This window comes from Hyla sarda, chromosome 1 (assembly GCF_029499605.1).
Source record: "Hyla sarda isolate aHylSar1 chromosome 1, aHylSar1.hap1, whole genome shotgun sequence".
NCBI lineage: Eukaryota > Metazoa > Chordata > Amphibia > Anura > Hylidae > Hyla > Hyla sarda.
The window spans coordinates 306,114,362-306,132,123 of NC_079189.1; the positions used below are offsets into that span (position 1 = coordinate 306,114,362).

The window sequence follows — 17,762 nt, forward strand, 5'->3', positions numbered from 1 at the left end:
GGGTTAAGGGGTTAAAGGGGTACTCTAGTGAAAAACTTTTATTTTTTTTAATCAACTGGTGCCAGAAAGTTAAACACATTTGTAAATTACTTCTATTAAAAAATCTTAATCCTTCCAGTACTTATTAGCTGCTGAATACTACAGTGGAAATTATTTTCCGTTTGAAACACAGAGCTGTCTGCTGACATCATGAGCACAGTGCTCTCTGCTGACATCTCTGTCCATTTTAGGAACTGTCCAGAGTAGGAGAAAATCCCCATAGCAAACATATGCTGCTCTGGAAAAATTTTAATAGAAGTAATTTACAAATCTGTTTAACTTTCTGGCACCAGTTAATAAAAAAAAAAGTTTTCCACCGGAGTACCCCTTTAATGGATACCAATCTACTATTGGATACTTGTTTATTGCAGTTCATGTATTTGTTTTTTAAATTCAGCAACGTTGATCTCCGTGACATGATGGTACTGATGCAGCGAAGCTACACGTGTTTATATATGTATATATATATATATATATATATATATATATATATATATATATATATATATATATTTGACTGCTGGGAGATCAGCAAGAATAAGATAGTCAATTAGTGGTGTATGTCTATACATGAAATTAAAGGGGTATTCCAGGCAAAAACATCTTATCCCCTATCGAAAGGATAGGGGATAAGATGTCTGAACGCGGGGGGCCCACCGCTGGGACCCCCCGCGATCTCCCTGCAGCAGCCCCCATTCTATGCATAGCTGCGGCTGCAGTTTCGGAAACCGCCGGGCTTCCGAGACAGGGACGTCACGTTACGCCACGCCCCTCCATTCATGTATATGGGAGGGAGCGTTGCGGCAGTTACTCCCCCTCCCATGGAAATGAATGGAGGGGTGTGGCGTGACGTCACGTCCCCGTCTCGGAAGCCCGCGATTTCCGAAATTGCAGATGCAGCTACGCATAGAATGCGGGCTGCTGCAGGGAGATCGCGTGGGGGGTCCCAGTGGCGGGCCCCCCACGATCAGACATCTTATCTCCTATCCTTTCGATATGGGATAAGATGTTTTTGCCCGGAATACCCCTTTAATGTAGCACATATGTTTATGCCGCTGAAAAAAAAGAGGTAGCCAAAACTACAGGGTGGGCCATTTATAAAGATACACCTTAATAAAATGGGAATGGTTGGTGATATTAACTTCCTGTTTGTGGCACATTAGTATATGTGAGGGGGGGAAACTTTTCAAGATGGGTGGTGACCATGGCGGCCATTTTGAAGGCGGACATTTTGAATCCAACTTTTGTTTTTTCAATAGGAAGAGGATCATGTGACATCAAACTTATTGGGAATTTCACAAGAAAAACAACGATGTGCTTGGTTTTAAAGTAACTTTATTCTCTCATGAGTTATTTACAAGTTTCTGACCACTTATAAAATGTGTTCAATGTGCTGCCCATTGTGTTGGATTGTCAATGCAACCCTCTTCTCCCACTCTTCACACACTGATAGCAACACCGAAGGAGAAATGCTAGCACAGGCTTCCAGTATTCGTAGTTTCAGGTGCTGCACATCTCGTATCTTCACAGCATAGACAATTGCCTTCAGATGACCCCAAAGATAAAAGTCTAAGGAGGTAAGATCGGGAGACCTTGGGGGCCATTCAACTGGTCTACGACGACCAATCCACTTTCCAGGAAACTGTTCATCTAGGAATGCTCGGACCTGGCCCGTTCCCTGAGTTTTTTCCAGCAAGATGGTGCACCACCACATTAGGGGTGTCAGGTCCGAGCATTCCTAGATGAACAGTTTCCTGGAAAGTGGATTGGTCGTTGTGGGCCAATTGAATGGCCCCCAAGGTCTCCCAATCTGACACCCTTAGACTTTTATCTTTGGGGTCATCTGAAGGCAACTGTCTATGCTGTGAAGATAAGAGATGTGCAGCACCTGAAACTACGAATACTGGAAGCCTGTGCTAGGATTTCTCCTGCGGTGTTGCTATCAGTGTGTGAAGAGTGGGAGAAGAGGGTTGCATTGACAATCCAACACAATGGGCAGCACATTGAACACATTTTATAAGTGGTCAGAAACTTGTAAGTAACTCATGAAAGAATAAAGTTACGTTAAAACCAAGCACATCATTGTTTTTCTTGTGAAATTCTAAATAAGTTTGATGTGTCACATGACCCTCTTCCTATTGAAAAAACTCAAGTTCGATTCAAAATGGCCAACTTCAAAATGGCCACCATGGTCAACACCCATCTTGAAAAGTTTCCCCCCTCACATATACTAATGTGCCACAAACAGGAAGTTAATATCACCAACCATTCCCATTCTATTAAGGTATATCCATATCAATGGCCCACCCTGTAGTTTGTATTTGTTTACTTGATGCATAAATAAAAGCAAAGCAAATTGAAGTGCAGTGCAGGAGCTCCTGCTTGGGCCATGGACTTTAGGGCTGAAATCACCTTCATGGGAGGCAGACACAAGAATAAACAGCAGGGGAAACACCCCCGCTGCTCCCCCCTGCCCCGCTGCTGTCAGCCTCTCCTTTACCCTCGCCTGAAGCTGCTCTTCACGCATTGAAAGACCATCCTGAGCTCCAAGCCTTGCTCACACTTCTGCCGACTAAAACAGACATGCTGTCTCTGGCCTCCAACCTCAAAAATGCATGGAAGCAGGATTTATGCTCTGTGCTTAATGATGTCGGTCACCGGCAACAGAAAGTTACTGACCTGGAATCTTTCTGAGTCCAAGTAATGGCCCAAATGAGGGACTTACAAATGTCTATTACCACTATTGGAGCAAACATTCAATTGTATCCGGACCTATCGCTCCTTACTTTGAGGCTATGTGCTGCCCTGAAGCCTCTACTTCAGCTACTACAAAATGCCCACATCAACTACTGCTGGGGTTACCCTTTTTCCCTCACAGTTCGGTATGGATCAACAGTGGCCACCCTCCAACTCCCAAGAGATCTGCTAGAATTCCTGATGACTTTTAAACTTCTTCCGATCTCTACCAGATTGGGACCAGCATCTTGCAAACCCTTATCTCCCACCACACTCATCGCAGATTCGTGCTGGTTCATCTGGACCCCACTCAGAGATGGCGTTGTCGACTCATCTACCTCAGCAACAGAAACAGAAAACCTGAGACTTTGCTGGCGTTCCCATGCTTTCTACTCAACCCACACTCAGTGTGCTGTTGCAGTGATATGTTACCATTACCATTGAACTTATGTCTGCTAGTTACTCCCTAGTTTATTTCTCAGTTACCTCCTGTAGCTCTTATTCATCGGTCCTCGGACCGTATATATATTTACATTATGGCCATTACTTTGTGGCCATATTCTGACTAGGCCCAAGTTACCTAACCACGTTATGTTTATTGCACTTTTTGCTGTGCTTTTTGCCTACTGGTGCCCCTTCCATATTACCCCCACTAGAAAAGTTGTTGGACTGGTGCCAACGCCATTATTGGCCCTTATGGCCTCCTCTCTTAGTTCCCCTGTAGCTATTCTCTTAGGATTGATGCTTTTCATGTCTTTACTTACCCCTCTTCTCTCTGCCAGTTTTCTTTACAGGACCTCTGTATTTTCTTCTTACCTGGCTGGCGGATCGCGCGCTACCCCACGATGTCCAGACAGCAGTTAGTACTGCCCATTCCCTTTACTTGATGATGGTGGCTGATATCAATCTCGCAACCCTTATTCTGAAAGTCTCTAACACCCCAGAGAAGAGGGCTCCAATGCTCTATTCTTTTCATAAACAGAGGATTCATATCCTTTGCCTTCAGGAAGGTTTCCATAGAGTCTGGAACTTAGCATGCGTCCTTGACGCTCTGTGACACATTTCTTCAAAATCTGCATATCTGGTGGACCTTGTCAATCCATTCCCTCAAAGAGGGCGGCTCCGCATTAAGCCAACGGATGGGAATTAGCGATTTAGCAGCCAGCAGAAAGTATGGAATCAGATGTGCTTACCAGGGGTGTGATCTAAGGAGGGTAGATTCAGGAGTGCCATCTCTGGGGATAGTGGAGTCCTAGTTTTTAGAATAGAATTTATAGATTTGGAGATCTCTTTCCAATAATTATCTATTTTCAGGCAGGTACACCAGATATGTGCATGAGTCCCTATCTGTGTGTGGCACCGCCAGCACAGGTTAGAGTCAGATAGTTTATGGTTAAATAGGAATTCCGGAGTCTTATACCAACGAGACACCACCTTATAGTTTGTCTCCTGCAATCTCACACACCTGGAGGGCCCATGAGAGTTGCAGAGTACCAATTTCACATCATCCCCTGAGAGGTTTAGGCCCAGTTCCTTTGCCCAAGACTCCACGAAGTGGGGGGGGAAACTATGTGTGGATTGTATTATAGCTATACATTTAGACAGTTTGCGGTTATGTACATGCGTTTGGAGAAGTAGATTCTCAAAATTGGTCAGAGGTCTCATCGGGTCACACCTATTCAGGAATTCTCTACAACATGAAACAAAGTGAGCCACGTGCAAGAAGGAGTATCTTCTTTGGGGCAGAAGTGTGCTTAAGGTTTCAGCTGTTGGCACCCCTCCATTCTTAAACAGTTGAGACACCGGAGTATCCCGGAGCTTATCCCACATTGATAGGAAGGTAGGAGAGACCTTGTTCACGGCCGCAGGTATCAAGGTGGAGGGAAGCAAAGGAGAGAAAGGAGAGTGAGGGGAAAGAAGAATTGGAGCTAGCTCAGCCCACACAGACATAGGATCCTGATACAGCAGATGGTTGGAATCAGCTCTATATCTAATCTTGGGTGGCAGCCATAAATCCTGTAATAGGGAGTGAGAGGCAACTCCCACTGTGTCATGTGGGCACATGTGAAGCAGGGATAAGGGGGTAACTAGGTCCATCCATTTCTGCAGATGAACCGCCTTGTACACCTGTTTGACATCCGGGAGACCTACCCCCCCCCCTCGGAGCGTGGCTGTGTTAAAAGAGTGTGAGCTAGCCGCGGCCTGTTCGACCGCCAGAGATATCTCGAAAAGAGAGTCCTAACCTGATGGAAAAAGTTTGTAGGAAGAGCTATTGGTAGCATTCTCATGAGATAACTTGGGCATAACATAACATTTTATAACATTATTCCTACCTAACCAGGAGATAACGTGGTGGTCAAATTCATGGAGAAGAGTTGCGATCTCCTTCAGGAGTGGTTTGTAATTTAGTGTAAAAATGTTTGTGATATTCCTGGGGATAAACACCCCCAAATACTTAAGGGCAGAACCATTCCAGGAGAAAGCAGTCATGCTCCTCAGTTCTCGCACTAACCTATCCGTGAGGGAGATGTTCAACAGTTCCGACTTGGCCACGTTAACTTTGAAATTAGATATCAGTCTAAATTCCTCAAACAGCCGAACCAGGCAGGGCAAGTCACCTGTGGGATTAATAAGTGTGAAAAGCAGGTCATCAGCAAAGGCTAACACCTTAACTTCTCTTCCATGTGTGCAAAATCCCTTAATGTCAGCAGTCTGGCGCACCTTCTGCAATAAGGTCTCCATCACCAGCACAAATAGGGTTGAAGATAGGGGGCCGCCCTGCCTGGTTCCATTGCCAATGGAGAAAGGAGGAGAGACAGTCTTGTTCACCAGTATAGACGCTGTTGGTTCAGAGTATAAGGAGAAGAGGGCTGATATAAACTCCTGTGGGAAGTGGAATTTCGCTAGAGTAGCCTCCATAAACAACCAACTGACTGTCAAATGCCTTCTCGGCATCTACGCCGAGAAGGACTAGTGGGGAGTTTCTAGAGTGTGCTTCATGTATGCATGTGAGAAGTTTCCAGGTGTTGTTGCGGCCCTCTCTCACTGGCACAAATCCTGACTGCTCAATGCCAATCAAATGGGGAAGGAATTTTTTGATACGTAGAGAGACCGGGAGACCGTCCGGGTCCGGGCCTGGACTCTTACCAGGGGGGAATGACTTAAGGACCCTATTCACTTCCTCCTGTGTAATCGGAGAAAGCAATTCCTGGGACATGTCATGTGACAGGATAGAGAGTTGAAGGGCGGACAAGAAGTTCGTAGTAAGCAAGCGTTTATCCCGCAACTGTTCAGCAGATTCTTACCTCCCCTAAATTATACAGCGAGTGATAAAAATCCCTAAAGGACCTGGACATATCCTGTGATTTAGTGTGCAATACCCCATTAGTGTGCCTCATTGCATGAATGTGACTCTTCGCCCTTGCCTTCTTCAGGAGTGCTGACATGAGTTTCCCACCCTTGTTCCCATGTGCATATATTTTATGCCTGTAGTGTAGGTAATTTTTTTGAGGATTTCTGCTGTAGGAAAGTAAGAAGCCTCTCTCTGAGACCCCTCAGCCTGGACTGGACATCAGCCGCCTGTGTGTCCTCTCTAGTCTGGATATTTCCGTAAGCAATGCGTTTATACACTATTGTTTCTCTTTTTTAAGTTTAGCACCCCAGGAGATGAAAATCCCCCTAATATAAGACTTGTGAGCCTCCCAAACCACCGGCGCGGGGGGACCGGAGCCATCGTTAAGTTCAAAGTATAATTTCAAGTGCGAGAAAATATCCTTTTTTGCCTTGGTATCCTCTAAGATACTCTCATTAAGTCTCCACCGTGCTGGAGTACCAGGAGGGGAAGTGAGTGAAAGAGAAATGAAAAGAGGGGAGTGATCAGAGACAGTCATAGGGTCGATACCTGCAGCTGTGAGGGACGTCAATAACGACGACTGGATAAAGAAGTGGTCCAGTCGCTGATATGTGTTATGGACCGTAGAGAAGTATGTGAAATCCTTTTCAGTAGGCGCCAAGCATCTAGGAGGGATAAATCAGAAAGTTTAGACACCAGCTTAGCTATTGCTTTCATTGACAAGTGTGACCTCCCCGTAGTTGAGTCCAAACGAGGGTTAAGTGTGACGTTGAATACCCTCCCAATATGATGGGCCCTTCTGCAAATAACATAAGAGTATCTAGCGTGTTCAGCAACCAGACAATCTGGCCCTGATTTGGGGCGTACACATTTGCAATTGTATACTTAGTTCCCTGGCTCTGTATCTTTAGAAATAGATACCGCCCGTCCGTGTCACTATGAGAGTCAGTCACCTTCCAAGGGAGTGTCTTATGTAGTGCAATCGTGACGCCCTTAGAAGCTGAGGTGGGATGACTTGAATGAAACCAACGATCAAAGTGTTTAGTCGTTAACTTTGGAATCCTATCCCCCTTAAAATGGGTCTCCTGTAGTAACAAAATCTTAGCACCTCTCCTTCTAGTCACCTTCAAGATATGGTGGCGTTTATTCTGCGAATTAAAACGCCTAACATTAAATGAGAGTAAGGTAATATCTGACATATATGCTTTCAAGGTCGAACCCGAGGTGGTAGCTCGTTCGCACAGACCCCTTCAGGAGTGGATCGGGAGGGAAATGCGGGGAAGGGTGGGGAAGGAAAAGAGAGCGATAAAGAGAAGTGCAACTAACAAGAAGGAGGGAAAGGAGGGTGAAGAAGTGAATGAATACAGAAATAGGAAGTAATGACTAGAGCAAAGAACGAAATAGAAGAAGAGCAGTGAAGTATTGTATACTTCACTCGGTTAGGTGTCCTCCCTTGAACACTAAAATTGGGGAATAGAAGTGAGGATTCAGGGGGGGGAGAGGTAGACAGCAATAAACCTTAAATCCTAGCCTGTGAACACATGGGCCCAGCACCTTGCTATATGGGAGCAATGCTAGCTACACCAGCCACTAGCAGAGAAGATGAGACGGTGGATTAACAGTAAGTACTAACTGTCTATTACACTACTAGTAAGGGTGGGGGGGGGGGTAGGAGCGGAGGAAAGATAGGTAAGAAGAAAGGGTGGGAGGGGAGTGAGAAGCAAAAAGAAAAGGGTAAAAGGGAAGAGGAAAGGGGAAAGGAAAGACTGAGGGAGAAAAGGGCGTCGAGAATGGGAAGGGGACAGCTGATAGAAAGGAAAGGAGAAAGAAGGAGAGTGGAATGTCAGGAGAGCAGGGAAGTAACACGGGAGGCAGGGTATAAGTGGGAAGAAAGGGGAAATGGGGGTAATCATAGAGCGACAGTACTGCCTACTAGTTACTGGTCAGGTGTACATATGGCATATCTGGGCAACATTCAACGAAACAGCATGAAATTGTAGAACACATAGTAACTGACAACTTAGAGGAGAACCCATACAGAGGAGGGCTCAGGGCTGTCCTGTCACCGGGAGTCCATCTCAACACATGGGTACTGCAGAGCATCCAAGCAAAGGCCTGTAATTCCCCAGGTCCCCAAAGAAACAAATAAAACAGGCCTCAGAAAGGACCCCGATGGAGCACAATAAGGGGGGACAGTCACTAACCCGCATAGAGACAAGAACACAGTCACCATCCCCCCAGCCCGGGTACCGTACAGAACATGGGGAGAGCTGCTCAACTCTGCGGCGGTGGTCCCTTAACCGGCGTCTTCTTCTGTTTATGCTCCTTCTTATTCGTGTGCAGCTTCCAATCTTCCGTTCTCAGCAGAGGTGGTAGTAGAGGCATGTCAGTGATCGGCAACCAAGTGGAGATCTCTAATGGCGGGATATCCAAGGCAGCCCACATCGCAGGAAGGTCCCCCGGCTCCCTCACGATCATTCTACTGCCGTTCATGTTAATCGAGACCCCGAAAGGAAACAACCAGGCGTAGTTAATGTTCCGGTCCCGGAGCTTTTCAAGAAGCGGCTTGAGGAGTCTGCGCTTGGCCAAGGTGGTCGGAGAAATGTCCTGGTATAGGGCAATCTCCACTTCACTGTACAGCAGAGGTCTGTGCTCCCTGGCCACTTGTAGAAAGGCCGCTGTATCCACATATGAGAGGAGGCCACAGATCACATCTCAAGGTGGCTCAGATGGCTTAGGTTTGGGTCTCAGTGCACGGTGAATGTGCTCAATAGTTATCTGTGCAGCTCTTTCCGAGCCCAGGAGAGTCTGGAAGATTTCCATGGCTACCCCCCGCAGCCCACGATTCTGGCAGACCTTTAAATCGAACATTTCTCCTATTCTGGCAGACCTTTAAATCGAACATTTAAATCGAACATTTCGAACAAATCGAAATGTTAAATCGAACATTTCTCCTATTCTCCTGGTCTTCAATCAGGGAGAGCGCGTTGTTAACATGGGCCACCAGGCTGTGTTGTCTAGTTGCTAACACATCAGAGTGCGCCGCTACCCCGGTACATACTGCCTCCGTCCTGTAGCCGATGGAGTGGACCTCTGATTTTATTTCAGCCAGGACTGCAATTACTGGCTTGAGGGCGTCTGACAGAGTCTTACACAGAAATTGCTTGAGAAAGCGTTGTGTGACAACAGCAGGGGCAGCTCCGTCCTCGTCATCCCCTGAGTCCTCTGCGTCTTCATATGATTGTAGTGGAGACGCTGTCGGCGACATCTTGGCCGCTCTGGCCGGGGAACCCGCGGCTTTCTTTTTGAGAAATTTGTCCATGTCTGCCTGATTTTTAGTCGGGCCAGGTGGGTCTCCAGGCTCAGTATAGAATGAATCCACGACCTATTTTGCCCATTTTTCCGCTGAAAAGGATGAAATAAAAGGCGCTGGTAGCGTGTGTGGAGGAGAGCGGCAAGCTCAAACTTCCATCTCAGTCTGTGCCTAGGCTCCGCCCTCCTGTTTTGTTTCATTTCTATTCTTGTTGTTTAGGCTACTCTATTTCCATTCTTTGTTGTCTTTTTATCCTCCACTTTGTTTTCCTATCTTTGCTTCTATTTACTGTTTCTTTCTGTGCTGAAAACTACAAATCCCATCATGCCTCATGCCTTGCTGGTTTGGGGCGGCTTTTTTTTGTTTGTTCCGCCTTTTACCCACCCTACTATTTTCCCGGGTCGGCCCCCTTATACACAGCACACTAATATAATCAGCCCTGGTTGGGATACACTGGCATACATACACAAAAGGGACTACAACTCCAAGCATGTGTCATTCAGGAGTCTTCAGTCTGTGGTATAACACCAGCATGCTGCCTCTGTAGTCTCCTGGGGGTTGTAGTTCACCACGACTCTATAGGGCATACACCAGTGTTTCCCAACCAGGGTGCCTCCAGGTGTTTCAAAACTACTACTACCAGCATGCCCAAAGGCTGTCAGGTCATGGTGGGAGTTGTAGTTTTACAACAGCTGGAGGCACACTGGTTTGGAAACACTGGTGTAACTTGATGTGTATGCTGAATAGGCTAGGACAGTGTTTCCCAACCAGTGTGCCTCCAGCTGTCAAGGCATGCTGGGAGTTGTAGTTTTGCCACAGCTGGAGGCACACTGGTTTGTAAACACTAGCATACACACACATAACAGGGGCTACAACTCCCAGCATGTGTAATTCAGGAGTCGTTCCCCCCCACCTCCTTCACACACAGAAATCATCCCCAGTCCGAGATTTATTCCCCTGCAGTCTATACATCCCCAGCCCATGCACTTTGTCATCCTCCCCTTCAGATAACACTCTTATCTTCCCTGTCTTCTTTCAGTGACACCCAGGGCGATCTGTTTATTAGTACAGGAACTACTACTCCCATCATGGAACAGTGTGTTTACTAACTAAAAAAAAAGTAAAATAAAATGAAAAACACACACACACTACATTTTTATTATTGTCGGCTACATTTTTTAGTGCCCTGCCCGCCCACATAAATTGACGCCTGTTTAAAAATTAATAAAAATTTTTGTTTAAAAATATATAAATTCCGTTAAATAATTTTTTTCCCATCACTACTGCATGCTTTTTTTTTGCTCTGTACTCCGGCTGGCCACTCACTCACTCACTCATTCATATTTCCCACTGAGAGCGGCGATTGGCTGCCACCATCCGGAGTACAGAGCAGAGATGCGAGCGCTGTATAGAGCTGCTCCACATCTCTGCTATATTATGGACAATTGCATCGGGTGTCAGGAGTGACACCCAGGGTGATCTGTTTATTAGTACAGGAACTACTACTCCCATCATGGAACAGTGTGTTCCATGCTAGGAGTAGTGGTACTAACTAAAAAAAATGTAAAAAAAGTGAAAAACACACACATTTTGAAAAAAACGTCAAAGGGCTCAAAAATGCAATTTCCACTCAAAGGCAAAAAACGCCAGAAAAAACACAAGAAAAAAAATGCCAAATACAGGAAAATGCTGTGGCTTTTTTCTGGCGTTTTTTTCTTGTTTTTTTTGGGCCACAAAAAAAAACAAGTCGAAACTTATCCTCAAAGGTAAAGAGGGACCAATAAAGTAATGCAAGCAGAAGCAGCTTTAGGAAACAGTTAACATGTTGAGAAATTTGACTTAAAGTTCTGGGGCTTTAGACTTTCTACAACTAAAAAAAAGGGATAAAGTAGTTGTGCAGTTATAAAGCAGAAGTACAGAAAGGCTCAAGGTACTACAGGGCACCACACATAGAGAAGGGTGCCTCCAAGGGCTAGGCCTACCCAGATATAGTGTTGTATGTTAAATTGCTTTTGGAATCAGGCAAACAAAGGAGTAGCTTGGAGGAGAATTCCGAAGAACTATGGCAAAGCATTATGGGGAACTGGCCTCTGCTCAGCAACTTAAGGTGACAGTGGCTGTATAAATAAAAACAAAAATGCTGGGAAGACTGGAGGATGAGCAACAAAAGGCATGCTAAGTGATCACAGGCTCAGAGATCAAAGGAGGCGCGTCATGAACCTGGAAAGACTGTGGGCTGATGATCTCCAGCCTAGTGAGCAGTGAAGCCGGGGTTTAAATTTTTAGCCGTAGCAGATAGGCCAGGTAGCAGTAGTGAAACTGGGGTTTAAATGTACTGTACAGATAGGCCAAGTCTGTAGCATCATCAATGGTGCCACCAGCTCCTTTCAGGGGTGGAGCAGAAAGAAGTGGAAAGGACCAGGGCAAGCAGCCACTTTAAACACGAATACTTACATAAGGTAGTTATACTCCCTTCATCGGTTCCCTTATCTCCAGCCCTCCCGTCAGATCAGCAGGGCCACCCCTTCAGTGTAGCACTCATTAGTGAGTGGTAGCAATGTTAAGGGGCAGGCAGGAACCTGTGTAATCCATTAGCTGGTAGGCTGAGGAGTGTTTTCTTTAAGTAAGCTCCCAACAGCACAGAGGACGTAACACTGTTCACCCTGCTTAAATATGGATGGGGAGTATAACAAGCAGATTACATCATCCCCATTTCCCACCTAGAGGGAATAACTAGAAAAATAAAGTAACATAATAAAAAGAGTAGAATCAAATCCTGCAGGAGGGGTATAGTCTTGGGTATAAGATATATAGGTATAGGGTATAGGAGTTAAAGGAATATTCTAATTTGATCAAATAATCCTGTATCCATAGGATAGGGTATAATTTGTTTACTGGTGGAGGTGCAATTGATAAGCCCCCAGTCAAACTCTAAGGGAATAACTTAATAAAATGAGAATAATCCTTTAACATTCTGATTTGCATAGTGTCAGCTACCTAGTGTTATACTCAAGCTGCCTGTGTCCATCAATGACACAGAGAAATTTAGTCAATGTTTCTCTAACATTCCTAATCTTTGTCTCCATTGGTTTCAGCTGTCAAGGGAGCATTGGGAGGTCCCCATACAAACAACTTGGTTGACCAGTTCCACTTAAAATGGCAGTATTGGCCAATACATGTCTAAAATGTTTGGGGAATTTTTTGAATGCACTAAAAAGCTTAACATACCTGAGCTACAGCACCAGCATAGACAACTGCCCAGTCCAACATCCAAGTGCAGCCAGGAAACAGCAGAGCATAGATTGACACACACAGAAATGGAAGGAGGTAGAACATGTTTACCAACATCTGGTAAGAAGAAAATGCTGTAAGTTTTTTCTTTATTGCAATTTTGTATGGTGTGTTGAGAAATACATTTAAAAAAACTTCCTGACCATTATGGATGTTTTCACATTGCACTGTGCAGTGTCCATAGGAGGTATTTTCCCAAAATATACCTCACATAGCTATGATATATGCCACTTAGTGGAATCTGTTATACAATGCATTTGAAACATTTTTAGACCCTTTCACTCTTTTCACATTATGTTGTGACCTTGGGCTAAAATAAAAAACAAAATTCTAGTTTCCCCCCATCATTCAGCACTCAATATCCCATAATCACAAGGTGAACACTGAATTTTAGAAACTATTGTAAATTTAATAAAAAGAAAAAACTAAAATTTCACTTGGACATAAGTATTCAGACCCTTTGCCATGACACTTGAAATTTAGCTCCAATACCCTCTCATTTCTCGTCATCATCTGAGATGTTTTTACACCTTCATTGGAGTCTCCTGTGGTAAATTGAAGTGATTGGACATGATTTGGAAAGACACACCCCCTGTCTATATAAGATCTCATGACTGACAATGCATATCAGAGCAAAAACCAAGCAATAAAGTAGAAAGAACTGCCTATAGAGCTCAGAGACAGGATTGTGTGAAGACACCAATTTGGAGAAGGGTAACAAACATTTCTGTGGCAATTCTGTGGCCTCCATAATTCCTAAATGAAACCTTGTATCAACCAGGATTCTTCCTTGAATTGGCTATGCCACCAAACTAAGTAATCAAGGGCCTTGGTAAGAGAAGTGACCAAGAACCCAATGGGCCCTCTGGGAGAATGCCAGAGATCCTGTGTGCATACTGGAGAAACTTTAGGAAAGTCAACCAGCACTGCAGCATCCACAAATGTAAGCTTTATGGCAGAATGGCCAGAAAAAAAAGACACATAAAAGCCAACCTGGAGTTTGCAAAAATGCACCTGGAGGACTCTCAGACTGAGAAATAGCATTCTCTGGTCTGATGAAAACAACATTTAAAGGGGTATTCCAGGCAAAAACTTTTTTTTATATATCAACTGGCTCCGGAAAGTTAAACAGATTTGTAAATTACTTCTATTAAAAAATCTTAATCCTTCCAATAGTTATTAGCTTCTGAAGTTGAGTTGCTGTTTTCTGTCTAACTGCTTTCTGATGACTCACGTCCCGGGAGCTGTCCAGCTCCTATGGGGATATTCTCCCATCATGCAAGGGATATTCTCCCATCATGCACAGCTCCCCTGACATCATCATTGAGCAGTTAGACTTCAGAAGCTAATAACTATTGGAAGGATTAAGATTTTTTAATAGAAGTAATTTACAAATCTGTTTAACTTTCCGGAGCTAGTTGATTTATAAAAAAAAGTTTATGCCTTGAATACCCCTTTAAGCTTCTAACCTCATTTCTATGCGTCATGTCCAGGCGTCACCTGCCTAACCATCCCAGTGAAGCATGGTGGTGGCAACATCATGTTATGGGGGTGATTTTCAGAAGCTGGCACAGAGAGACTAGTCATGGAAAGCTGAATGGAGCAAACAGCAGATATTTTCTTTATGAAAACTTGATCCAGAGTGCTCTGGCCTTCAAAAATTCACCATCCAAAAGACAATGAACCTAAGCACACAGTTAAGACAACACAGGAGTGGCTTGGAGACAACTCTGTGAATGTCCTTGAGTGGTCCACATAGAGCCCTGACTTGAACCCAATCTTCCGTCTCGGGAAAAATGGCTGTGCACTGATCTAACCTGCGAGAATCTGAGAGGATCTACAGAAAAATGACAGAAAATTCCCAAAATAGTGGCATCATACCCAAGAAGACTGTAGTTTATAATCGCTGCTAAAGGTGATTCAACTTAGTACTGAATAATGGGTCTAAATATTTAAGTCACTGCAACATTTTAGAGTTACCTTTTAAATAAATTCAAAGATTTCTAACATTTTGTTTTCACTTTGTCATTATAGCGAGTGCAGATTGATGGTATAGTTCAGTGGAGAATGGAGGTTACTGGCCCGACCACCAGGTCAAATTCAGAAGAAAGATGAATGGCTCCAGCACCAGACATTGGTGAAAGATGCTATAAAAAACAGTCCATCTTTATTAAACAATTTCACAGCCATAAGAAAGGTCCTGAAACATGTTGTCTGGCATTTTGTGTGCACAACTATGGTTTTAGTTATTTAAAGGGGGAGATTTATCAAAACATGGGCAAAGGAAAAGTTGCCCAGTTACCCTTAGCAACCAATCAGATTGCTTCTTTCATTTTGCAGAAGCATTGTTAAAAATGAAAGAAGCGTGCTGATTGGTTGCTATGGGCAACTTTCCTCTGGACAGGTTTCGATAAATCTCCCCAAAAGTTTTTACTAGCATGTTATACCAATGGTGTTGGAGCCACTCATCTTTCTTGTAAATACATTAAATAAAGAGGACTAAGGGGCCATTTATACCATGATTTATACCTGTGTTGTCGATATACATTGACAAATTGGCAAAAAGGTTTGCTGCCGCATACATGCTCCAGGTAAGCCAAAGCTGGCTTCAAATGTAGTATTTTGGTCAGTTTTTGATCTCCAGTTTGGTAAGCTATTTTAGGCAAAGCGTGAAGTGAAAGTGAAGATAAAATTTAAAACTAAAATATTTGCACCTTTTTATGTCTTTTGAGGGTCCTAGTTTTGGCAAAAAAAAATTCTGACAAAATCATTCTCCAAAATGAGGCTCAATCAAATACTAACCAAAATACTTGATATGAACCCAGACTCATAGGGGGAGATTTATCATTGCTTTAAGAGCATTTTTTTTTTGTCTATGTTCAGGCGCAGTTCAGGCGCAAGCCGCATATTTTGAGACTTTTATGCACCTTTTGATATAGACAGTTTCACTCTTTTTGCCTACACGTAGAACTTTTTCTTTTTGACCATGCAGTGGTCACTTATTTATCATTTGCGACTTTTGTCAAAAGTCGCTATTTTGTGCGCAAAGGTACTTTTTTAGGCGCAAAGCTACACCACCTACCAGTAGGCGTGAGAATAATTTCTACCTTCCACAATTCAACCTTTAACCCCTTGTGGATGACAGCATCCCACTCCCCTTCTATGACATGTGCTCAGGAGCTGAGCGTGGGTCATAGCTGGGTGGTCCTGGTGGCTATCTGCCACCAGGACCCATCTCTAATGCCAGAAATCGCCGATCAAGCTCAGCTTTAACCCCTTGGACACTGCAATCAAATTTGATTGTAGCATCTAAAATGCAAGTAAAAATGTCCAGGCAGCTCTGTGAAAGTAAGTAAAAACACCTAACCTGCCAAATTTAGGACCCGGGAAAGTGTCTACTTCCCTCCCTCACAAGTGTCTTGAAAAAGTGTATGTGGTACAGCTTTTCCCACCACCGCAGAGCTGCGCAAAATTCATCATCCTGCTGCACCTTCTTGATAAATAAGATGCACGCTAGTCAAACCCACCACCCAAATAAACGTGGGAAAATAGCTCTACCGTAGACATTTTTTGATAAATCTGGGCCATAGTGGCTACATGTGGAACATTTCCCGCACAGATACTTTGTCTGAGCAGGACTCAAAAGGCGCAGTAGACCACGCTTTTAATATTCAATATAAATATATTTCTACATTTCATGTATAAACTGCAGGTCAGAATTGGCTTTTATCTGGAAATAAGGGCCACCAAGATGCTGACCATATGGAGGAAAGAATGCACTGGTGATTCATGATCAATGATACACTAACCAGAGTATGAGCACGTGAGAGGCTAATTATTTAGGATATAAACCCAAAGGGGGGTAGTCGTCAAGAGTGGTGTAGGTGAACGTCTTTTTACCCCATTAATTCATGTGGTGGACACTGGGTACCTGCACCAGATTTATTACATGGTGCTGATCACATTTCTTACTTCAGTACACCACTTTGTATGGTGCCTGCTCTGCGACTTTTTGTGCAACTTTTTATCCCGTGCTCCATATTCTGCGACTTTTTAATAATGCTGTTTGCAGTCAGTTTCGTAAGCAAAGTCAGGGCTGATGTAGATTTGCGCCTAATTTAGCGTAGTTGCGACAAAAGATGCGACAAACTGAAAAGTCACATATCATGAATTCCTTACCACTGCATGATATCAACTGAAATCATGACATGGTATTTTCTTTTAGAAAAACCTTCTAAAGCAAAAGTTGCAATAAAAAGTCTCAAAACAGCATCTGAGACAAACTGTGAGACAAATGTACACCACAAAACCAGGGTAAAACCAATGATAAATTCCCCCCAAAGCGTTTAGGTCTTCATCAGACATATTTCATGAGGCAGCAATGCAGCAACAAAAAATACATTAAAGGGCTACTCCGGCCCTAACACATCTTAAGATGTCTGGTCGCGGGGGTCGTGACGCCACAATACTCCAGCCCCGCAGTCTGGGGGAGCCAGGACTATAATAATGGTATGAATGTTGTGTTCTTTATGATGGTGGCCAGTAAGCCTCCGAGCTTGACATCTAGACATGCTATTTGTGTTAGTTAGAACCGTTCCAAACTAAATTCTACTTTTCGAGTGAGAATTTCTTTATGTGCCATGTGACATCCTAACTCCGAGAGGGAGAAGAGAGAGAGAAGTGTGCAGGAGCATGACTACATGCTGCTGAGACTTTGCCTTTATGCCTCCTTACCAGGCACTTGGGCAGACAATTAAAGTTGCTTTAATGAAAATGCAGCAACAGACTAAACATACAGTCACAACAGCGGCAAGGTTCCCCTTTAATCTGTCATTTTTACAGCAAGTAACATAAACTGAACACTCACCTGAACTTTAGGATAAGCCACAGGGTCCCTTATATATGGTTCATACTGGTAGATGTAGGTAAAGCATGAGTCAGAAGGGCAGTCCAGTGCCAGCTATATTATAGCATAATAAAATATATTATCTCAGTAGGACTGAATATAATAACAATCTACAACTAAACATG

At 43.9% G+C, this 17,762-nt stretch overlaps 1 protein-coding gene across 3 annotated transcripts in view; it reads right to left on the reverse strand.

Moving 5' to 3' along the window:
• TM6SF2 (transmembrane 6 superfamily member 2) overlaps window positions 1-17,762 on the reverse strand; it is an 86,811-nt gene that overhangs the window by 16,057 nt on the left and 52,992 nt on the right. For 2 of the 3 annotated variants that reach the window (XM_056518208.1, XM_056518209.1), the window contains 2 exons: window positions 17,599-17,691; window positions 12,669-12,788 (listed from right to left, as the gene is read on the reverse strand). In XM_056518208.1, the coding sequence (XP_056374183.1) occupies window positions 12,669-12,788; window positions 17,599-17,691 (213 nt within the window). Of the gene's footprint in view, window positions 1-6,676; window positions 6,793-12,668; window positions 12,789-17,598; window positions 17,692-17,762 lie in introns of all 3 variants that reach the window. The other variant, XR_008843554.1, reaches the window with a different exon arrangement.